Source organism: Scyliorhinus torazame, chromosome 17 (assembly GCF_047496885.1).
Source record: "Scyliorhinus torazame isolate Kashiwa2021f chromosome 17, sScyTor2.1, whole genome shotgun sequence".
Lineage (NCBI taxonomy): Eukaryota > Metazoa > Chordata > Chondrichthyes > Carcharhiniformes > Scyliorhinidae > Scyliorhinus > Scyliorhinus torazame.
Window position 1 is genome coordinate 72239592 of NC_092723.1, and position 24143 is coordinate 72263734.

Below are 24143 nucleotides of genomic sequence, written 5' to 3' on the forward strand. Positions count from 1 at the left end.
ATGGACACCGAGATCTCTCTGCTCATCCACACTACCAAGAATCTTACCATTAGCCCAGTACTCTGTCTTCCTGTTATTCCTTCCAAAATGAATCACCTCACACTTTTCTGCATTAAACTCCATTCGCCATCTCTCAGCCCAGCGCTGCAGCTTATCTATGTCCCTCTGTAACTTGTAACATCCTTCCACACTGTCCACAACTCAACCGACTTTAGTGTCATCTGCAAATTTACTCACCCATCCTTCTATGCCCTCTTCCAGGTCATTTATAAAAATGACAAACAGCAGTGGCAGCAAAACAGATCCTTGTGGTACACCACTAGTAACTGGACTCCAGTCTGAACATTTCCCATTAACCACCACCCTTTGTCTTCTTCCAGCTAGTCAATTTCTGATCCAACTGCTAAATCACCCTGAACCCCATGCCTCCATATTTTCTGCAGTAGCCTACCGTGGGGAACCTTATCAAACGCTTTACTGAAATCTATATACACCACATCAACTGCTTTACCCTCATCCACCTGTTTGGTCACCTTCTCAAAGAACTCAATAAGGTTTATGAGGCACGACCTACCCTTCACAAAACCGTGTTGATCATCTCTAATCAAATTATTCCTTTCCAGATGATTATACATCCTATCTCTTATAAAACTTTCCAAGATTTTGTCCACAACAGAAGTAAGGCTCACTGGTCTATCGTTGCCGGGGTTGTCCCCTTCTTGAACAAGGGGACAACATTTGCTATCCTCTAGTCTTCTGACACTATTCCTGTAGACAAAGATGACTTAAAGATCAAAGGCTCAGCAATCTCCTCCCTAGCTTCCCAGAGAATCCTAGGATAAATCCCATCTGGCCCAGGGGACTTATCTATTTTCACACTTTCCAGAATTGCTAACACCTCCTCCTTATGAACCTCAAACCCTTCTAGTCTAGTAGCCTGAATCTCCGTATTCTCCTCGACAACATTGTCTTTTTCTTGTGTGAATACTGACGAAAAATATTCATTTAGCACCTCTCCTATCTCCTCTGACTCCATGCACAACTTCCCACTACTGTCCTTGACTGGCCTTACTCTTACCTTGTATTTCTTTTATTCCTGACATATCTATAGAAAGCTTTAGGGTTATCCTTGATCCTACCTGCCAGAGACTTCTCATGTCCCCTCCTGGCTCCCAATAGCTCTCTCTTTACGTCCTTCCTAGCTAACCTGTAACTCTCGAGCGCCCTAACTGAACCTTCATGTCTCATCTTTACATAAGCCTCCTTCTTCCTCTTGACAAGTGTTTCGACTGCTTTAGTAAACCACGGTTCCCTCGCTCGACCACTTCCTCCCTGCCTGACAGGTACATTGCCTCAACAAAGGTTGTCCAGAGCCCGACAAGTCTGGGGCAGACCCAGAACCATGTGGGTGTGGATGGCTGGGCCTCCCTGGCACTGTCACATTTGTCCTCCACCTCCGGAAGAACCTGCACATTCGGGGTCTGGTTAGGTGCGCTCTATGCACCGCCTTTAGCTGAGTTTTTAAAAAATACATTTAGAGTACTCAATTCATTTTTCCATTTAAGGGGCAATTTAGTGTGGCCAATCAACCTACCCAGCACATCTTTGGGTTGTGGGGGTAAAACCCATGCAAACACGGGGAGAATGTGCAAACTCCACACGGACAGTGACTCAGAGCCGGGATCGAACCTGGGACCTCGGTGCTATGAGGCAGCAATGTTAACCACTGCGCCACCGTGTTGCCCTCGCCTTTAGCTGAGTTAGGCTCAGCCCTGTGCATGTGAAGCCCTGTTGTGCTTGGATCCAGAGCCCCCCCCCCCCCCCCCCCCCCCCCCACTGCCCTACTTCTATGCCTCGTCCTTCATCCCATTTTTCTCTCATCTCATCCGGGGGGAGCGTGCCTCCTCCAACAGTCATCTGAATAGGTCCCCACTGTTCCCTTTCCCCAAGTCAGCTACGCTCAACAGTTCCTCTACCAGTGTCTCAACATCTATGGGAACCTCGCTGTTTCCCTATGGAGGATGTTTTTGATCTGTATGTATCTTAATTCGTTCCCTGTGGTTAGTTGGAACCTTCCACCAAAGTCGCTAGACTCGTCTGTGTACATGTCGCTAACCATCAGTGTCCCCTCGTCCTGCCTGCGCCTTTTAAAGATGGCGTCCATTGTTGCTTATCGTTGGAGGCCATGGTGGACATTTCGGTCAGGCCGAAGTATTGCCTCACCCCCCCACCCCCAAACACACACACACACTCACACAAAAGTTTATCTATCGTGTTAAAGAAGATCTTGGGGATGTAGATCGATAGGGACCAGAACAGGAAAAGGAGCCTGGGCAGCACATTCATCTTGATTGTCTGTACTTTCCCTGCAGCGAGGGCGAGTGTCATTTTTTATTTCCTCCACCAGACTCATCGGGTTCCATTTGTGGATCTGTGGGCAATCTGGATCCACAGATAGTGGAATTTGTCTTGGACTTGTTTGAACAGTAATCCCTCCACACCTGTGCATCTCCCTTACCGATTCACCGTGAAGCTTTCGCTTTTGCTCAGGTTGAATTTGTAGCCCGAGAAGGCTCCAAACTCCTTCAAGAGCTTCATGATCCCTCCCATGCTGGCCCGGCGGGTTGAGACAGAGAGGAGCAGCACAGTAGCATTGTGGATAGCACAATTGCTTCACAGCTCCAGGGTCCCAGGTTCGATTCCGGCTTGGGTCACTGTCTGTGCGGAGTCTGCACATCCTCCCCGTGTGTGTGTGGGTTTCCTCCGGGTGCCCCGCTTTCCTCCCACAGTCCAAAGATGTGCAGGTTAAGTGGATTGGCTGTGATAAATTGCCCTTGGTGTCCAAAATTGCCCTTAGTGTTGGGTGGGGTTACTGGGTTAAAGGGATAGGGTGGAGGTGTTGACCTTGGGTAGGGTGCTCTTTCCAAGAGCCGGTGCAGACTCGATGGGCCGAATGGCCTCCTTCTGCACTGTAAATTCTATGATTCTATGATAATCTGCACAATCACAGTGTGAGACTCTATGCTCTCTGCCTCCTCTCAGGATACCTCTCCAGCCTATCGCCGCTCTGAGGGTGATTGCCAGTGGCTCGAATGCCAGGGCGAATAGCAGCAGGCATCGCTGCCTTGTTCCCTGTACAACTGGAAGCTAGTGGTGTTAGTCCGTACGCGTGCCATGGGAGCGTTGTACAAAGCTTTCACCCAGACGGTGAACCCTGAGCCCAAACAGCTCCAGTGCCTCTGAGGTATTTCCACTCAATGCTGACTACGGCCTTTTCTACCTCCAGAGAGATGATCATTTCTGGTGATCTCTCCCTGGATGGGATCATTACCACTTTCAGCAGGCACCTGATGTTTGATGTTAGCTGCCTGCCCCTGACACAGCTTATCTGGTCTTCCGCGACTACCTCTGGCACTCAGCGCTCCAGCTACCTCGCCAGGGTTTTTGCTAGAATGTTCGCATCTACATTGAGCAGCGAGATGGGTCTGTAGGAACTTTGTCTTTCTTGGGTATCAGCGATATTGAGGCTTGCGCCAGTGCTGGTGGCAGAGTGCCCCTTACCAGCGAATCTGTGAACATCTCCTGCAATGCAGGGCCTGAGCTGGCGCAAATGCTTTGTAGAAGTCCACCAGAGATCCATCTGGCCCTAACGCCTTCCCCACCTGCATGGAGTTGATGTTCTCCGTGGACTTCCCCCAGTCGTAATGGTGTTTCCAGGCCCCGTCTCCTACCTTCCCCCCCCCCCCCCCCCCCCCCCCCCACCCCATGCCTGGCATGTCTAAATGTCCAATCCGTCGAGGAACTGCACCATCCTTGAGTCCTCCTCTGGGTGGGGGGTGACTGTTTCCAGTTCGGCTACCAGCCTGCCGTTGTTGTCACTAGCCTGCGCTATTTTCCTCGTGGCTGCCTGCTTTCTCAGCTGCTGAGCCAGCAGGTGGCTGGCTCTGCCTCAGTGTTCGTAGAAGGTTCCCCCATGTCTGGCGGAGTTGGTGCATTGCTTTCCTCGTGGAGAGCAGGTCACAGTCAGTACCAATCAACAGAAGCTCTAGGGTCAGGGCCGCAGAGTATCGCCGGTCCACCTCCAGTATGGAGTCGATTAGTTGCTGCCTAGCCGCCCTCCCTTCTCTGTCTCTGCGCGCTTTGTAAACAATGATCTCTCCTGTGATCCCAGCCTTAAGCGCCTCCCAGAACGTGGAGGCTGAGACCTCCCCATTCTGGTTATTGGTAATGTCTATGGTCTGTGATATTGTTTCACAAAAAGCTTTATCGGCCAGGAGGACCGTGTCCGACTTCCATGGGGGGGCATTAGGCTCGGGCCGTCTCCAACCTCATCGCTGTGTAGTGTGGAGTGTGGTTGGAGATTACAATTGCGGAGTATTCCGCTCATACTAACCCTGGAAGCACCGATTTCCCCACTGCAACAAAGTCAATCCGGGTATTTACTTTGTGTACCTGGGAGAAGATGGAGAACTCCTCCCCTGGGTGTGTGAACCTCGATGAACTTGCCTAGTACTTTCGCCATGTTAGATTTTTTTCCCCCCCCCGATTTGGAGTTTGATCTATCTGTCCGTGGGTCCTGTACACCTTTTAAAGCACCTCTCTCCCCACCACCACAACCACCATGATGTTTTTATGTCCTAGATGGTGCATGTTTATGTCTGAGATTTCCGCCATGACCGTCTTTATGAATTCGGTATCGTCCCAGTTGGGAGCGTAACCCAGGACCACTGACACCCTTTCCAGAGCACCGCTGACCATGACGTACCATCCTGCTGGGTCCGTAACCGTCCTCGTTGCTGGAAACACCATCTTCTTACTGAACAGAATGGCTCAACCCTAGCTCTCGTCCCGTAGCATAAATGGTACATCTGTCCCACCCAGCCCTTTCTTACCTGCAGTCGGTCCTTCTCCCTCAGGTGGGTCTCCTGGAGGAAGACTATGTCGGCCCTCCTACTTTCCAGGTTGTCGAAGACCCAGGATATTTTCACTGGGCCGTTAAGTCCCCTGACATTCCAGGTGACTCTTCTGATGAGGGGGGTTTCTGTCCCCCCCCACCTTATGGGATCAACCATATTTACTTTGTGGATGTGCCCCTGCACTCCGGGTTTGCCTTTGTTCAGGGACCCTCCAAAGTGGCTGCTTGCTGTGCCGCCTTTGTTTTCCTTCTGCCATGTGCAATCTGTTGTAACCACCCCCTCTCCGTCCCTTTGCTTTCCTTCCGGGTCTGTTTCTCCACGCCCCTTCCCTATGCCCTTGCCCCTTTTGTTGGCCTTTCTCTCCCCCACCCCTGTTTCTCCATCCCCCGCATTCACCCCTCTTGCTACTCCTTCGTTGGTGGTGAGCCACCTTTCGTGCGTCCACTCAGCACATTCCTGTCATCGGAAGTCCACATGGATTCGCTGACCGTGAAGTGTTTAAGTCTAGAAGTGGGCTATCAGACTAATTAACTTCAGTATTTGGTAACATGGATAGACAAATGTCGAACGAGGCCTGACTGTGTTCCTGACCGTCTGTGATGGGGATTGATCGCAGCCATGTGTAACCAGTTAGTGAACTTGTCCAAGTGTAGCAGAAAGGGGAAAGACAGTGAGTAGAAGGTAGTTTGTACCTGTCTTTCGACGTCTGCTGAAGGAATGAGCAGAGAGGTTACTGATCACGGAACCGTAATTGCCCTTATCGCTGCCAGGCACGTCAGGAACATGGTGGTTTCCAGTTGGATCTTGCTGAGCCAGGGACCCCCTTCTGGAGTGGAGACCCTGGGAGGGAACCAGCGTCTTCACTGCCCCGGGGAGCTGTCTCAGCAGCACTGGCTGACATGTTGCCAAGGAGTAGGGAGAAAGCAGGATCCATGATGCCAGGTGTCAGCAGTGTCTGCTCATCCTTTCCTGGGCAGCAGCCAAGAGTGAACCCTGCTCCATTTGCCTGGCTGGCAATCATAGAATTCCTACAGTGCAGAAGGAGGCCATTCGGCCCTACGAGTCCGCACAGATCCTCTGAAACAGCACCCTACCTAGGTCCACTCCACCATCCTATCACTGTAACCCCATCTAACCGTGGGCACTAAGGGGCAATTTAGCATGGCCAATCCGCCTAAACTGTACATATTTGGCCTGCCCCACTGCTACCGATCTGTAACTAATGATCCCACGGAGAGGAGGCAAGCAGGAGTCCGGACAGGGTGTAGGCAAGCAGTTAAAGCCACAATCTGATCAGCCATGATCTTATTTTAGGGCAGAATAGATTTGATGGGCCGAATAACCCACTCCTAGATCTTGCCTCATGATTGGACTGATATTTGGATTGAAGTATCTCAGCCAGTCGGGAGGAGAGAAGACTGAGAGGCAGCAATAAGTTGAACTCTGAGAAGTTCCAAATTGCGGGCTTAAGGATATGGGCTAAGCTTGAGTGAGATAATGTTCAGTTTGGGTTCACACCGAGGATGGGACATTTGCGGAAGGGGCCATCGAAGGGAGCTGAAGGGGTGCAAAAATGAGAGGAAATCAGCAGGTACTTGAGGGAATGGGCCATTAAGAGGTGTTTATTCAGCTAAATCTCAGAATCTGTTCCAGCCCTAAATTTCCGTGTGTCCCTCCGTGAGAGGCTCTCTGGACGTTTATTATTTTTTGCGTTTCCTGACTATTTCAAGGGGGACTGTTGACCTAAGCGGGGCGGTGATCACCCTGTCTCACCCCTGTCATGGTTACATACCTGTGCAATATTTCTTTCAAAGCAGTTTGTTGCTTTTATGATATCAGTGAAAGTAGTGACTGGTGTGGATATTGTGTACAGTTTGTAAATTAGTCATTCCTGACATACTTCCCATTAGTCTATTCCCATGTGAAGACCACAGGCCTTGCTTCTGAAATGTGGAGTATGTGGCACTCTCTGGTGGCACAGGCAAGTCACTGCGACTCGCTGCCTGAAGGTCTGCACAGTAAGAAGTCTTACAACACCAGGTTAAAGTCCAACAGGTTTGTTTCGATGTCACTAGCTTTCGGAGCGCTGCTCCTTAGGTGAATGAAGAGGTATGTTCCAGAAACATATATATATATATATATATATATATAGACAGATTCAAAGATGCCAGATAATGCTTGGAATGCGAGCATGAGCAGGTGATTAAATCTTTACAGATCCAGAGATGGGGTAACCCCAGGTTAAAGAGGTGTGAATTGTGTCAAGCCAGGACAGTTGGTAGGATTTCGCAGGCCAGATGGTGGGGGATGAATGTAATGCGACATGAATCCCTGGTCCCGGTTGAGGCCGCACTCATGTGTGCGGAAGTTGGCTATAAGTTTCTGCTCGGCGATTCTGCGTTGTCGCGGGTCCTGAAGGCTGCCTTGGAGAACGCTTACCCGGAGATCAGAGGCTGAATGCCCTTGACTGCTGAAGTGTTCCCCGACTGGAAGGGAACATTACTGCCTGGTGATTGTCGCGCGATGTCCGTTCATTCATTGTCGCAGCGTCTGCATGGTCTCGCCAATGTCTGCATGTATGGTTTTCATCGGAGAATCTCCTATTTCTCCCCCATCCCCCTCCACAGATGGATGACGAGGATTCCATTCTACCGCACAAACTGCGAGCTGCACTGGAGCAGATCCTTGAGCTGAGGAATGAAATGCTTACTGTGCAAGAGGAAGTTGACAGTGGAGCTGGTGAGTAAAAGGAAACTTCAGATCTGGCAATGATTGTGACGGGAGGGAAACAGGAGCTTGGCAAACCGCAGTGTGGATCAGTGCATTCGGGAGAGGGTGGAACGGATCGACGATTGGGAACAGAGTCTCAAGAAAAGGGGTGGTGGCACAGTGGTTATCACTGCTGCCTCAACGCCAGGGACCCGGATTCCATTTCGGCCTTGGGTGACAGCGTGGAGTTTACACGTTTTCCCCGTGTCTGCGTGGGTTTCCTCCGGGTGATCCAGTTTCCTCCCACAGTCCAAAGATGTGCAGGTTAGGTGGGGTTATGGGGTTGCGGGGATAGGGTGGGGAAGCGGGCCTCGGTTGGATGGTCTTTCGGCGGGTTGGTGCCGACATGATGGGCCAAATGGCCTCCTCCTGCACTGTAGGGATTCTATGAAACCCATTTTTATTGATGTTGGGGCGCTTTGCCTGTGCTTGTGGGGACAAAGAGCCCCCTCCTCCTTTGGAGAGACTTGGACCAGCGTGTGCAAGAAAAACTCAAAGCTGTGAATTTTCAAACTCCAGGTACTGTAGCGGTAGATAATACAAATTCATTAGAAGTTTTAAGAATGAGAAACAGCCAATGAGCCCAACAATCCTGTCCTTTTTTTCTTCAGCCCCACTTTCACGCCCTCTCCCTCGAGCCTCTTCCATTCACCGCACACCTCAATTTTGTCCCTATAGAAAGACAAATTCACAAGGCCACCAATGCGAGCGACATCAGTAAATCTTGCTACGTGCGATTTGACATCGACAGCGGAGGTTTGTACACAGTTAGAAAACTAAAACAAAAGTTTTGAAGTGACTCGATTAGAGGAGTCAACTTACTGGGTACAGCCAGAAATATGTACTAGGAAGCTCCAGAAGACACTAAAAAGAGCTGGTACTGTGTAAGGAACAACCAACCAGGATGAAGTACAATGGATTAACTGTTTGAGAAACAACTGACTGATTTTAGAAACATTTAAAGAGCGCAATGTCTTTGTAACAAGAATTTTTTAGCAGGGATTACCAAAAGAAGGGTTGTGGCATATCTTGAGTCTGTACGGTGTTCCTGAGAAATATATTATAGTTTTACGTGTTATGGTATAAAAAAAACTTGCTTTTTATCAGCCTGAAAATTCCCTGAGTGCAGTTAGACTGGACCAAAAACAGAACAGCTGTGGTGAGACCAGAATGTTCCCCGTCAGCTGATCTATTGAGTCTGGTATTGGAAGCTGCAATAAATCTTGGTACTAAAGATTTCCTAAGTTTGTTGATGACGTTAACCTTGGAACAACAGCTAAAACAGATTTCCGGAGACTAACTGATGAGGTGAGAGCAACGAATAGAACATTATACTGTTGAACACAAAAACGATGAAGACTGTGTTTCGGAAGCACCAGAAAGATTAATGTTGCAGACAGCGGAAATGCAGTTCAACAGATGAGATAGTTGGTGGGTTTGTATCAGAGTGGGAGTTCTGAAGAAGGCGTCAAATTGGATTTGTTTCTGCTGCTTTTGGGGGAGTAAACCGGGAAGGGGTGAAGATATTTTAGAAAAAACAAGATAAGGAAGAGATAATTATCCCCTTATTATGTGATCTGAGTTTTAGAATATGAGATGCAAACATCAGGTGTGAGTGAGTTGGTTGAGGGGAATACTGGGACTAGCCAGGAAGGATAGGGATGTGGCTCGGATGAGAAATGCGGATTATACAGAAGACTCAAGAAAGAAGACTGCTGTAGTTTGAGTAATTTTCAATAATGAGAAGACCGTACATTCACTACATACGCACACAAGAGCATGTGCATACAGACACGCATGTGAGCATGCGCACACACCCACCGATCCGTGGACTGAAATTGAGGAAGACAAATTAATTCTGGGACCTTTTCATTCCCTCACCATTGGTTGTTTGTGCACCTCAATAATTTCCTCCCTAAGCCTCCCCCCCCCCCCCCGTTCTCCACCCCCGTTCCCCACCCTGAACCACCTTCCCCCCCCCCCCCCCACCCTGAACCGCCCTCCCCAAACCTCCCTCCCACCCTGAAACCCCCCACCCTGAACCGCCCTCCCCAAACCTCCCTCCCACCCTGAACCCCCCCCCACCCTGAACCGCCCTCCCCAAACCTCCCTCCCACCCTGAACCCCCCCCACCCTGAACCACCCTCCCCAAACGCCCCCCACCCTGAACCGCCCTCCCCAAACCACCCCCCACCCAGAACCGCCCTCCCCAAACCCCCCCCCACCCTGAACTGCACTCCCCAAACCTCTCCCACCCTGAACCGCACTCCCCAAACCTCCCTCCCACCCTGAAACCCCCCAACCTGAACCGCCCTCCCCAAAACCCTCCCAACCTGAACTGCCCTCCCCAAATCCCCCCCCACACTGAACTGCCCTCCCCAAACCCCCCCCCACACTGAACCGCCCTCCCCAAACCCCCCCCCCACCCTGAACGCCTTCCCCAAAACTCCCCCCCACCCTGAACCGCCCTCCCCAAATCTCCCCACCCTGAACCGCCCTCCCCAAAACCCCCTCCCAACCTGAACCGCCCTCCCCCCCCTCCCCCCCAGCCACCCGGAACAGCCCTAACCCCCCCCTCCACGAACCTCCCACCCCAAAACTCCGCCCCACCCTGAACCGCCCTCCCCAAATCTCCCCACCCTGAACCGCCCTCCCCAAAACCCCCTCCCACCTGAACCCCCCTCCCCCCCCAGCCACCCTGAACAGCCCTAACCCCCCCCTCCACGAACCTCCCACCCCAAACCTCCCCACCCTGAACTGCCCTCCCCCCCCCCCCCACCCTGAACTGCCCTCCCCCCCCCCCCCGCCCCCAGCCACCCTGAACAGCCCGAACTCCCCCTCCACGAACCTCCCTCCCCCTCCACGAACCTCCCTCCCCCTCCACGAACCTCCCTCCACCTCCACGAACCTCCCTCCCCCTCCACGAACCTCCCTCCCCCTCCACGAACCTCCCTCCCCCTCCACGAACCTCCCTCCCCCTCCACGAACCTCCCTCCCCCTCCACGAACCTCCCTCCCCCTCCACGAACCTCCCTCCCCCTCCACGAACCTCCCTCCCCCTCCACGAACCTCCCTCCCCCTCCACGAACCTCCCTCCCCCTCCACGAACCTCCCTCCCCCTCCACGAACCTCCCTCCCCCTCCACGAACCTCCTTCCCCCTCCACGAACCTCCCCCCCCCCCCTCCACGAACCTCCCCCCCTCCACGAACCTCTCCCCCCCTCCACGAACCTCCCTCCCCCTCCACGAACCTCCCTCCCCCTCCACGAACCTCCCTCCCCCTCCACGAACCTCCCTCCCCCTCCACGAACCTCCCTCCCCCTCCACGAACCTCCCTCCCCCTCCACGAACCTCCCTCCCCCTCCACGAACCTCCCTCCCCCTCCACGAACCTCCCTCCCCCTCCACGAACCTCCCTCCCCCTCCACGAACCTCCCTCCCCCTCCACGAACCTCCCTCCCCCTCCACGAACCTCCCTCCCCCTCCACGAACCTCCCTCCCCCTCCACGAACCTCCCTCCCCCTCCACGAACCTCCCTCCCCCTCCACGAACCTCCCTCCCCCTCCACGAACCTCCCTCCCCCTCCACGAACCTCCCTCCCCCTCCACGAACCTCCCTCCCCCTCCACGAACCCCCCTCCCCCTCCACGAACCCCCCTCCCCCTCCACGAACCTCCCTCCACCTCCACGAACCTCCCTCCCCCTCCACGAACCTCCCTCCCCCTCCACGAACCTCCCTCCCCCTCCACGAACCTCCCTCCCCCTCCACGAACCTCCCTCCCCCTCCACGAACCTCCCTCCCCCTCCACGAACCTCCCTCCCCCTCCACGAACCTCCCTCCCCCTCCACGAACCTCCCTCCCCCTCCACGAACCTCCCTCCCCCTCCACGAACCCCCCTCCCCCTCCACGAACCCCCCTCCCCCTCCACGAACCTCCCTCCACCTCCACGAACCTCCCTCCCCCTCCACGAACCTCCCTCCCCCTCCACGAACCTCCCTCCCCCTCCACGAACCTCCCTCCCCCTCCACGAACCTCCCTCCCCCTCCACGAACCTCCCTCCCCCTCCACGAACCTCCCTCCCCCTCCACGAACCTCCCTCCCCCTCCACGAACCTCCCTCCCCCTCCACGAACCTCCCTCCCCCTCCACGAACCTCCCTCCCCCTCCACGAACCTCCCTCCCCCCCCCTCCACGAACCTCCCTCCCCCCCCCTCCACGAACCTCCCTCCCCCCCCCCTCCACGAACCTCCCTCCCCCCCTCCACGAACCTCCCTCCCCCCCCTCCACGAACCTCCCTCCCCCCCTCCACGAACCTCCCTCCCCCCCTCCACGAACCTCCCTCCCCCCCCCTCCACGAACCTCCCTCCCCCTCCACGAACCTCCCTCCCCCTCCACGAACCTCCCCACCCCCTCCACGGAACTCCTTCCCCCCTCCACGAACCTCCTTCCCCCCTCCACGAACCTCCCTCCCCCCTCCACGAACCTCCTTCCCCCCTCAACAGACCTCCCTCCCGCCTCCAAGGACCTCCCCACCCCCTCCACGGAACTCCCTTCCCCCCGTCCCCCCTCAACGGACCTCCCTCCCCCCTCCACGAACCTCCTTCCCCCCCTCCACGAACCTCCCTATCCCCTCAACAGATCTCCCTCCCGCCTCCAAGGACCTCCCCACCCCCTCCACGGACCTCCCTTCCCCCCCGCCCCCCCTCCATGAACCTCCCACCCCCCCGCCCCCTTCCACGGACCTCCCTCCCCACTCCACGAACCTCCTTCCCCCCCCTCCACGAACCTCACTCCCCCTCCACGGGCCTCCCGCCCCCTCCACGGACCTCCCTTTTCCCCCCCTCCACGAACCCCCCTCCCCCCCCCCCCCTCCTCCACGAACCTCCCCCCCCCTCCTCCACGAACCTCCCCCCCCCCCTCCTCCACGAACCTCCCCCCCCCCCCTGCTCCATGAACCTCCCTCTCCCCTCAACAGACCTCCCTCCCCCCTCCACGAACCTCCCTCCCCCTCCACGAACCTCCCTCCCCCTCCACGAACCTCCCTCCCCCTCCACAAACCTCCCTCCCCTCTCCACGGACCTCCCTCCCCTCTCCACGGACCTCCCTCCCCTCTCCACGGACCTCCCTCCCCTCTCCACGGACCTCCCTCCCCCCTCCACGAACCTCCCTCTTTCCCCCCCTCCACGAACCTCCCTCGCCCCCCCCTCCACGAACCTTCCTCTCCCCCCCCTCCACGAACATCCCTCCCCCCCCTCCACGAACATCCCTCCCCCCCTCCACGAACATCCCTCCCCCCCCCCCTCCACGAACATCCCTCCCCCCCCCTCCACGAACATCCCTCCCCACCTTCCACGAACATCCCTCCCCCCCTCCACGAACCTCCCTCCCCCCCCCTCCACGAACCGCCCTCCCCCCCCCTCCACGAACCTCCCTCCCCCCCCTCCACGAACCTCCCTTCCCCCCCTCCTCCACGAACCTCCCTCCCCACCTCCACGAACCTCCCTTCCCCCCCTCCTCCACGAACCTCCCTCCCCCTCCACGAACCTCCCTCCCCCTCCACGAACCACCCTCCCCCCGTCCACGAACCTCCCTCCCCCTCCACGAACATCCCTCCCCCTCCACGAACCTCCCTCCCCCTCCACGAACCTCCCTCCCCCTCCACGAACCTCCCTCCCCCTCCACGAACCTCCCTCCCCCTCCACGAACCTCCCTCCCCCTCCACGAACCTCCCTCCCCCTCCACGAACCTCCCTCCCCCTCCACGAACCTCCCTCCCCCTCCACGAACCTCCCTCCCCCTCCACGAACCTCCCTCCCCCTCCACGAACCTCCCTCCCCCCCCCTCCACGAACCTCCCTCCCCCTCCACGTACCTCCCTCTCCCCCTCCACGAACCTCCCTCCCCACCCCTCCACGAACCTCCCTCCCCCCTCCACGAACCTCCCTCCCCCCTCCACGAACCTCCCTCCGCCCTCCACGAACCTCCCTCCCCCTGCACGAACCTCCCTCCCCCCCTCCACGAACCTCCCTCCCCCTCCACGAACCTCCCTCCCCCTCCACGAACCTCCCTCCCCCTCCACGAACCTCCCTCCCCCTCCACGAACCTCCCTCCCCCTCCACGAACCTCCCTCCCCCTCCACGAACCTCCCTCCCCCTCCACGAACCTCCCTCCCCCTCCACGAACCTCCCTCCCCCTCCACGAACCTCCCTCCCCCTCCACGAACCTCCCTCCCCCTCCACGAACCTCCCTCCCCCTCCACGAACCTCCCTCCCCCTCCACGAACCTCCCTCCCCCTCCACGAACCTCCCTCCCCCTCCACGAACCTCCCTCCCCCTCCACGAACCTCCCTCCCCCTCCACGAACCTCCCTCCCTCTCCACGAACCTCCCTCCCCCTCCACGAACCTCCCTCCCCCTCCACGAACCTCCCTCCCCCTCCACGAATCTCCCTCCCCCTCCACCAACCTCCCCCCTCTCCCTCCACCAACCTCCCTCCACCAACCTCCCTCCACCAACCTCCCTCCACCAACCTCCCTCCACCCTGAACCACCTTGTACACAAATAACTCTCTTGTACTTTGCCTGCTGCTCCTGCCTGAGTCACCACACGGTGCGTTTATTCAGTGATCTCTGCCGCTGCTCATCAACCAGTCCCAGTTTCTGGTTGGCTACGGACAGGCGGAGACCTGGGATGGGTTGGGGGGGAACAGGTAGGGACAGGCTGTGCTGTCGCCTGGGTTATTCAAACATGAATGAAAGGCAGGAAGAGACCAGCAGGTCCATCAAGCTTGCCCCTCAGACATACTGCCCCAAACATCACAATTGGACATTTGCTGTTTTCCCCACACCCACTTCCTCCCTGGAGTGATGTGATCTCCTGACAGAAGCACAAAATCCAGAGCCAATAAAAGGAATGGGGAAAATTCCATCTCCCAAGTCGTCATCAGCGTGGACCACCTTTTAGCTGTAATTAAAAAGAAAACGCTCACCACTTTGGATGTTCTTCGGTCTTGTTCCTCAGGTTTGAGCTCTCTCAGCACACTCATTTCGGAAGCATGTGTCAGGTTCTTCGTGGAGATTGCCGGCCACTACTCCCTCCACATGTCGGTCAATGAGAAGGGCGAGCGGTTCTTTCAGAGAGATGCCTTCCGCAAATCCCACACCTCCAAGAATGTTCGGCAGTTCTTGGAGCTTTTCATGGAGACCCAGATGTTTGCTGGCTTCGTGCAGGACAGGGAGCTCCGGAAAAGTGGCGTCAAAGGTCAGTATGAGTTAAATCCGGGGATCGCTGGTCTTGGTAGCCATGCCAGTGGTAACTCCCATGGCTGGGGCATCCATGTTTCCTTCTGACTCCATTGTAGCAGAATAAATTGCAGCTGTTGGGTCCAGAGGACATGGTAGTTTGTCCACTTCGAGACTGTCCATACACCTAAGAAATATCAATATGTAAAGTCACTCTGGCTCAGTGTGTGGGAGTTAGACTCTCTGACACCTGGGGTACAGAGATAGGAAGAGGCATTACAGTCAGCAGGGTAAGGGAAGCAAGGGAAGATGGGGCAGAAAGGCGCAGAATGCTAATTCTGTCCAACCATAGAGGATAAGGAGGAAGGCGGCAGGATGGATGTCCGGAATGCTGTGGATTAAGGGGTAGAGGTGGAGTATAATGGTTGCAGCTATAGGTGATTTGGTAATTAGCACGATGAAGTTGCACTCCTTTTCATATAATTGTGAAAAGTAAAGATAGGGTTTGAGGAAAGAAAGAATGGGCCTGTAATCATAGTAAGAAGTTTTACAACACCAGGTTAAAGTCCAACAGGTTTGTTTCGATGTCACTAGCTTTCGGAGCGCTGCTCCTTCCTCAGGTGAATGAAGAGGTCTGTTCCAGAAACATACCTCTGGAACCCCAGGTTTCTGGAACATACCTCTTCATTCACCTGAGGAAGGAGCAGCGCTCCGAAAGCTAGTGACATCGAAACAAACCTGTTGGACTCTAACCTGGTGTTGTAAGACTTCTTACTGTGCTCACCCCAGTCCAACGCCGGCATCTCCACATCATGGCTGTAATAATAGGCTGCAGACGCAGATCCAGCTGTCAACCTGTTCCTCTGGCACTGTCTATAGTCAGCTACCACCCTCTCCTCCTGCAAGCCCATCCTGTGCAATTAGGTTATACCAGCACATTTATCAGCAATGATATCTGGGTGTTATTGACGCAGGTCTCTTTGAGGTGCGAGCAGGGGAATATCTGGAGACTATTCCTGAAACTGGATCAAGTGGAGTCAACAGGTTCCTTAAAGGCCTGGGTGAGTATTGAACAGAGTGTCCTCTAGATTCTCAATCTGTACCCTAACTAAGGACGGGATCCCCTCTCCACGCTCCTCCACCCTCCCTCACCTTCTCGAATGTACATACAAACATAGGAATTAGGAGCAGGATTAGGCCGTTCAGCCCTCGAGCCTGCTCTACCGTTCAATAAGATCAAGGCTGACCTAATTGTAACCTCGACTTCACATTCCTGCCTATCCCCGGTAGCCTTCCACCCCGTTGAAAATCGAGAATCTGTCCATCATTGCCATAAAAATATTCAAAAACTCTGCTTCCACTGCCTTTTGAGGAAGAGTTCCAGAGATTCACGTCTCTCCGAGAAAACATTTCGCCTCATCTCTGTCTTAAATGGACAACCCCTTATTTTTAAACTGTGAGCCCGAGGTATAGATTCTCAAAGAGGGAACATCCTTGATGTGCCATCAATTAACACAAGACGAGTAGTGAACAAAACTGTGGCTTTAATAAACTAAACAGGAAGCCTCCTGGCCACTGAACCCGAACTGGGGCAGGGTCGAAGGTCGGCCACTTTTATACCGAGCCGGAGGGGAGGCGGAGCCATCAGGCAGTGGTTTACCACAATACATGTAGTACAGTAACAGTTTACCACAATACATATACGCTAACAGTGGTTTACCACAATCCTCTCCACATCCACCCTGTCAAGATACCTCAGGATCTTGCATGTTTCAATCAAGTTGCCTCTTGCTCTTCTGAACTTGAGCAGATACAAGCCTAGCCTATCCAACCTTTCCTCATAAGACAACCCACCCATTCCAGATACTCCATTCCAGATATTCATCTGGTAAACCTTCTCTGAACTGCTTACAGCACATTTCTATCTTTCCTGAAATAAGGAACCCAATACTGCAGACAGTACTCCAGACGTGGTCCCACCAATGCCCTGTACAACTTAAGCATATCCTCCTTATTTTTGGAATCAATTCCCCTCATAATAAACAATCACATTCTATTCAATTTCCTAATTATTTACTGTACCTGTAGACCAACATTTTGTCCTTCATGCACTCGGACACCCAGATTCCTCTGCAATCTCTCACCATTTAGACAATCAGCTTCTTTATTCTTCCTGCCAAAATTTCGCATTTGCCAACATTACCGTCCACTTGCCAGATCTTTGCTCACTGACTTAACCTTTCTGTCTCTTATTGTGGCCTCATGCCCTCTTCCCAATGTACTTTTTTATTTATCTTCCTGTCATCAGCAAATTTCACAACCTTGCAATTGATTCCTGCATCCAAGCCATTTATATAAATTGTGATATGCTGAGGCCCCAGCATTGATTCCTGTGTTACTCCACTCATTACTCCACTCTCCATGCCCTCTCACCACACCAATCTCCATTGTCATTAAGACCATATGACCATAAGACATAGGAGCGGAAGTAAGGACATTCGGCCCATCGAGTCCACTCCACCATTCAATCATGGCTGATTTCAACTCCATTTACCTGCTCTCTCTCCATAGCCCTTAATTCCTCGAGAAATCAAGAATTTATCAACTTCTGTCTTAAAGACACTCAACGTCCCGGCCTCCACCGCCCTCTGTGGGAATGAATTCCACAGACCCACCACTCTCTGGCTGAAGAAATTTCTCCTCATCTCTGTCTAAAGTGACTCCCTTTAATTCGAAGGCTGTGCCCCCGGGTCCTAGTCTCCCCTGCTAATGGAAACAACTTCCCTACATCCACCCTATCTAAGCCATTCATTATCTTGTAAGTTTCTATTGGATCTCCCCTCAACCTCCTAAACTCCAATGAATATAATCCCAGGATCCTCAGACGTTCTTCCTGGCCCCCTAGCCCTCCTGCCCCCACCCCCCAGGTCTCCTTCTCCCTCTTCTCCCTCATTCACACTGTATCCCATCTGAGGGAAGCCTCCACTTCTCCCCACCCTCATTCACAGACACTGTTGAGCCTGAGGAGGATCTCCTGACTCACTCACTCAACCTGCTACAAGGGAGTTGGTACAGAGGAGAATGAATATTTTTTAATTTATCGAAACACTACAGTGAAGAAGGAGGCCATTCGGCCCATCCACCTGCACTGACGCTCTGAATAAACACCCTACCTAACACTCCCCACCCTATCCGCGTAACCCCACCAAACCTGTACTCCCCTGGACACACTAAGAGGCAATTTTATCATGGCCAATCCATCTAACCAGCGCATCTTTGGACTGTGGGAGGAAACACATGCAGGGACGGGGAGAAAGTGCAAATTCCACACAGACAGTCATCAAAGGCTGGAATTGAACCTGGGACCCAGGTGCTGTGAAGCAACCATGCTAACCACTGTGCCACCCAGAGGATGTGTTCATTGAGTTATGAATTGGCTGGCACAAATTGCCCATTCCTCCTTCACCAAGGCACAGGATCCAAATGACAGGATCCAGAGCCAGAATACATCACCGTCCAAACTGGTACCTGCTCCAAATGACAGGATCCAGAGCCAGGATACATCACCGTCCATACTGGTACCTGCTCCAAATGGCAGGATCCAGAACCAGAATACATCACCGTCCATACTGGTACCTGCTCCAAAAGAAACATCCCTGGTTTCCTGTCCAAAGCAGGTATTGGGACCCTCTGCAGGTGCCAATAAGCCCAATGTCAAAAACATGGAAACATTTTAAAAGACGCAATAAACACAGGTATTGTTGGATATAAATGTTTTAAAGTGCACATTTTTGCTCTGTTTTACTCTGGGAGCAGCTGAGCAAGCCAAGTATAGCAGAACACAGTAGATAGAGTGTGTAACCGGAGTGCCCCAAGAGATTGATCGTCCCATCGCTGAAGGCCCTGCATTTTTCAGTAATTGCGCTTTTCTCATTAACAGGAAATAAAATGAAATTTCTTTCCAAGAAGTGAAGCCAGGTCCAGTGTTGTGAACACGGATTCCGTAACTGAGCATCTTCTGACCATTCCATGTGAGTCACTCGCGATCGTACTCCTTACTCCAGCACCCACATATGCTGATCACTTGGGTGGCTGGACTGACCCTGGGATTGTGTCATTTGCGCAGAGCTGGCAAGTTGCCCACACAGGCACACCTTGCTGTACTGAGAATGTGTGCATGGCACTATCCTCAACACCAGCTGGATCCTGTGCTTTATTCTGACGTTGAAGAGTTTCAACTCTCCATGTAAGGGCATGTCCATTTTCTACTCCTCTCTGGCCAGCTGTGGTGAAGCCAAAATGAATCAGGAGGCCAATCACAAGACTGATGTGAACCTACAAGGCTGTTGGAACAGTCTTGGCTCATTGACTTAATAAACCTGCCCTCGCAGCTTCCAATTGTTTTTTTAAATATATGCTTCCATTGTTCTTCCTGAAGTCCATTCCATGTATCCATCACCCTTGCTGTAAAGAAGGGCTTCCTCACATCTGCCCTAAATGTGTCTTTCACTGATTTGAACCTGTGCTGATGTTGAGAGTTCATTGATATGATAATGATTGGTGTACCTGGATCATAAATATATCAGTCTAGGAGCTATGGAGGCCATTGGCATGAGGCTGCTTTACGTTGGATCGATAGGATGGTGGAATGTAGCCCTCGCCCACTTACTGACACAACTCTGGCAAGCTACCAGAAAGCCAACTTGTGCCACACCTCTAAATTTTGCTTTTCTCAGAATGATGGCCAGACTGGGGTTGAGGTGGATGGCAGCGCCATGTGAATTTGGGTCTGCGGCAATCGATCTGGGATGATTCTGGACCTCGGCCGCCTGCACTGAATCTGTACAAGAGCTGGAAGGACAGTTCTCCGATCTCTGCCCCATGTAGTCTCTTTAACAGCTTGCAATATGCCATCAAATTTTAAAGAACTTTTTCATGTCATCAACTGTGAAATGGGTGTTATTGTTAAAAATTGGGCGTATCGGTGGAATGTTACAGGAAATGTTACTCACTGGCTTGGCTTACTCTGTCTATGACCAAGGCCTCATTGCGAGATTCCCAATAATCCCGTTTACTTCAAATGGAAATTTCTTGTTTTTCCCCGAAAGTTCTCTGGCGAAAGGTGATTGGGTGAACAGCATGGCACACGATACCTCACCCGTTCATCCAGGAAACCACACTTGGTGTTCGCCAGTCCTGAAGCTGTGGATTTCTGTTGGTTCTCCTCCTAGCTGCTCTCAAATAACCCACTCAAACCCCTCGTCCTCCGGTCAGCCTGGTTTCTGCCAGTCTGTTCAACCATCGGGAACCTGGCCTACTCTCACCTGGCCAGCACTCGTGTCTAGCCACTCGCCCTGCCACGCTCCCTCATTAGTGATCCAATTTGGGAAGCCACAGTGATCTCCCGTGGCTCCCTACGGCCCAGCGAGACTGAAGCCAATTGGTGAACCCACCTTTCCCTCCACCTCCCCACCACCCGTTTGAGGTTGGCTAAGAGCACAGAATGGGCCTCGAACCTCCTTGCTTTGACTGGTTTGCTTCTATATCAGGCAGTCAGCCACTTTTACTCAATGAGAAACGGGAGCTGTGCAGAAATCATTTCATTTTCAAATCTCTCGAGCTTCGGCTTTACGAAGCAGATTAATGGTTGCACAACAGCTCACTGGGATATCCGAATGTAATTGGCAGCTGATGGTGATCACATTGTTGGCAGGGTGGGGGCAGCATGTACACAGGCTGCCTTGGGAGGGGGTGCTGGTGGTGCAACACTGCGCTACCTCTTTCACCCAAGTCTGCAGTGTTTCATGCATCTGTTCACTCAAGGCATCTGTTCCCCTCCAGCTCCTCGAATGCTTATTGAGGTTAACTTGCAGCCTATTGCATTTGATGTGTGTTTTTTAAAACATTTTTATAAGATAGCATAGCAAAGATAAAGTCTGCGTTACAAGTGAAGAGCAGCTCTTTCCGAGTGAGATGAAGTTTTTGGAAGTTGCGGTCTGCTGAATTTCATTAACATCGGTTTGGACAATCACTGAGTGACATCAGCTGATGTCTGAATGGAGTAGGGAACAGAACAGAGCTCCCAAAGAGGATGTGTGAACCTGGGCTTCTCCCATTGCACATGACAAACAGTCCTGGCGACAGACCTCCTACTTCAGGTCCCATCGTTAAAGTAATTATTTTAACACTGGAGAGCCCAGGCCCCTGGCCAAAGCCCTTACAACAAATGAACATAGCATCTCTTCAGGTCTCTATAGCATCGAGAGATGGGCTCTCAATTCTGTCTCATTCAACCTTTAATGCTTCTTAACAACCTCCTAGATTCTCATTTGTATGATTCGGGTCCAGCTAGCCTTGATTTCTCCTGAACCATTATGACTGGAACCTTTGTTTAATAATGAGATTGTTGGAGCAGTTTAAAGCCACCACCACCCAATTGTCACGAGGAGCAATGAGTGCCTGACTGCTTCCAGTCACTGTGGACTCCTCCTGTGCTTTGTGGAGTTTGGAGCCCCAGCCAGCATCTAACCATTCACTAGAGTTGCCCTGTTGTTGCTGTAACTCCCACTTCATTAAGACTGGTATTATAGTCTTGTAACTGTCCCCACAGTCAATCCTTGGTCAAATGAAAGTGCTGACACTCCAGGTTAATATTAGCAGCACTGGGCTGGGGAGCTCACGGGCATCTTAGCCATGGACCAGCTGAGGTACCTGGCACCTATTCAACATTAGTGGGGACAAGGAGGGGGGCACAGCCAAGCCTGATCTACCGTTCCTGATACAGCGGAACTCCGTTAGCAATGTGGCTCTGACGCGAAGAAAGGCTGAAATGTAGCCCCTCTACTTGATTTAAGATGTGATCAATTAAGGAATCTGCTAGTTTAACTGGGTGAACAGGACAGTGTGTTAGGTCCCCATTGTAGTCTCCACCACAAATTACACGTGTCCACCCGTTAAAAAAACTCCTCAAACTTGCAGCATTGAAGTATAAAGAAAAGCTCAGCACCCTCTGCGCACTGCTGTTACACACAATCTGTCTGATTTGCGCACGGCCTTTATTCACCCCGCCCCCCATCGTTTTAGGTGACCAGAGCACCTGCAGGTACATGTGACTCGTCTGCCCGGAACCCGGTGTAACTTTTTAGTTAGCTTTGCACAAATCACAATTTCCCCCTAACTTCACATTCCATTTCAGTTGTGTAAAACTGGGAATATTTGGTGGGGGTGCACGCCCCTTCCTCATTAGAACTGTGACTGCACCTCAACTAGAAATCAAAGTACTTAATTGGTTACTCGAAGCACTTTGGACCGTGTTGTGAAAGGCACTATGTAAATGCAAGTTCCAGCACCCCAGGGAAAGTTTATCCTCTAAGGTCGGTTGGTCCATTCAGTGCTTATCTCCCTGCTTCTGAGGTGTCCCGTTGTCTCTGCCTATGTTTTGAAACATGAGAAATGTAGCCAGGTGCTACAAAGCTTTGAGCGTCGCTGATGATTTGTCTTTTGCTCCAAGGTGAGGCAGCGGAAATATCAATGTACTAAACTGATTCTGAAAGCAAAAAACCACTAATCCCGCTGCCTGACACACTGAAGCTGAGGTCTCATGTTGACGTGTTTACAGTGAAGGAGGGCTTCTTTCAGCATTGTCCCTGTAATGTGACGAGGCATTGCTGCCTCTCAGCGTTGCAGAGCTGACTGTTCTCTCTGTATATGTGTAGGACAAATAACTGAAATGGACATTGTTTACATATGAACTGTAAAGGAATAAACATTTTGAACAAACGGCTGTCTGGGTTTCCTCTTCCATTGGAATTGGTGTGTTTATGGGTTGTCCTCCTCTCCCTTTGCCAAACTAGAGCACATGGCTGATAGTTGAGATGTGCTACACTGTCCATTGATGCTGGAGTCCAGCTGCCCCACTGACCTGAGCTGTGAGGGTGCTGAGCAAACTGGCCCAGTGCGACCTGCCCATTGCCTACTTTCCTAATTCTCCACCCCGGAACCTGTCCTGAAAGAGGTGACTATTGCAGTTCCAAGTTGGGACAGTTTTGAGTGCCTGGAATCACCAGTTTTCTGCCTCCTTCTCCATTCTGACTTCTGTAACGTTTTTATTTCTGCCCTCAGCCTCTGCAGTTAATTTCTGTGCTCCCAGCATTGGACAATTAACACGAATGCCTTCTTACTTTACAATATCCATACTTTACTATTTAACTGGAGACCCTCCATCAAGAGCTCTCCATTCTCGTCATTCTTTCTGTCTTAATTTGGGCTCTTTATGTTGCTGTGGTGATGCCTCTGCTGGGACCTTGAGGCTTGTGTGTTGAAACATAAACACCTTTTGTTGGTAGGCTTTAACTATTTGAAGTTCCATGGTATGGTCTCACATGACGGTGGCCCACCATGCAGGCTAGCTGCTTACAGAGTGCATGATTTATCGTATAGAAACCAGTCTCGTTTTGGGCAGGTATAGCGGGGCGTTTCTCAGTACCCGCAGCACCCAGCACTGTCCCGCTACCTGGTGTTTCTCAGTACCCGCAGCACCCAGCACTGTCCCGCTAACTGGCGTTTCTCCGTACCCGCAGCACCCAGCACTGTCCCGCTACCTGGTGTTTCTCGGTACCTGCAGCACCCAGCACTGTCCCGCTACCTGGTGTTTCTCAGTACCCGCAGCACCCAGCACTGTCCCGCTACCTGGTGTTTCTCAGTACCTGCAACACCCAGCACTGTCCCGCTACCTGGTGTTTCTCAGTACCCGCAGCACCCAGCACTGTCCCGCTACCTGGTGTTTCTCGGTACCTGCAGCACCCAGCACTGTCCCGCTACCTGGTGTTTCCCGGTGCCTCCAGCACTGTCCCGCTACCTGGTGTTTCTCTGTACCTGCGGCACCCAGCACTGTCACGCGACCTGGTGTTTCCCGGTGCCTGCAGCACCCAGCACTGTCCCGCTACCTGGTGTTTCTCGGTACCTGCGGCACCCAGCACTGTCACGCGACCTGGTGTTTCCCGGTGCCTGCAGCACCCAGCACTGTCCCGCTACCTGGTGTTTCTCAGTACCCGCAGCACCCAGCACTGTCACGCGACCTGGTGTTTCCCGGTGCCTGCAGCACCCAGCACTGTCCCGCTACCTGGTGTTTCTCGGTACCTGCGGCACCCAGCACTGTCCCGCTACCTGGTGTTTCTCGGTACCTGCAGCACCCAGCACTGTCCCGCTACCTGGTGTTTCTCAGTA

At 53.0% G+C, this 24143-nt stretch overlaps 1 protein-coding gene across 4 annotated transcripts in view; it reads left to right on the top strand.

Annotated features, from left to right (window-relative positions):
• Positions 1-22697, top strand: part of LOC140393945 (DENN domain-containing protein 2C-like) — a 253665-nt gene extending 230968 nt beyond the window's left edge. For all 4 annotated transcript variants that reach the window (XM_072480624.1, XM_072480623.1, XM_072480626.1 and 1 more), the window contains exons 17-20: positions 7544-7655; positions 14698-14937; positions 15893-15979; positions 18859-22697. In XM_072480624.1, coding sequence (XP_072336725.1) covers positions 7544-7655; positions 14698-14937; positions 15893-15979; positions 18859-18890 — 471 coding nt within the window. In that variant the 3' untranslated portion in view covers positions 18891-22697. The remainder of the gene's footprint in view (positions 1-7543; positions 7656-14697; positions 14938-15892; positions 15980-18858) is intronic.
• Positions 22698-24143: the final 1446 nt, after the last annotated feature.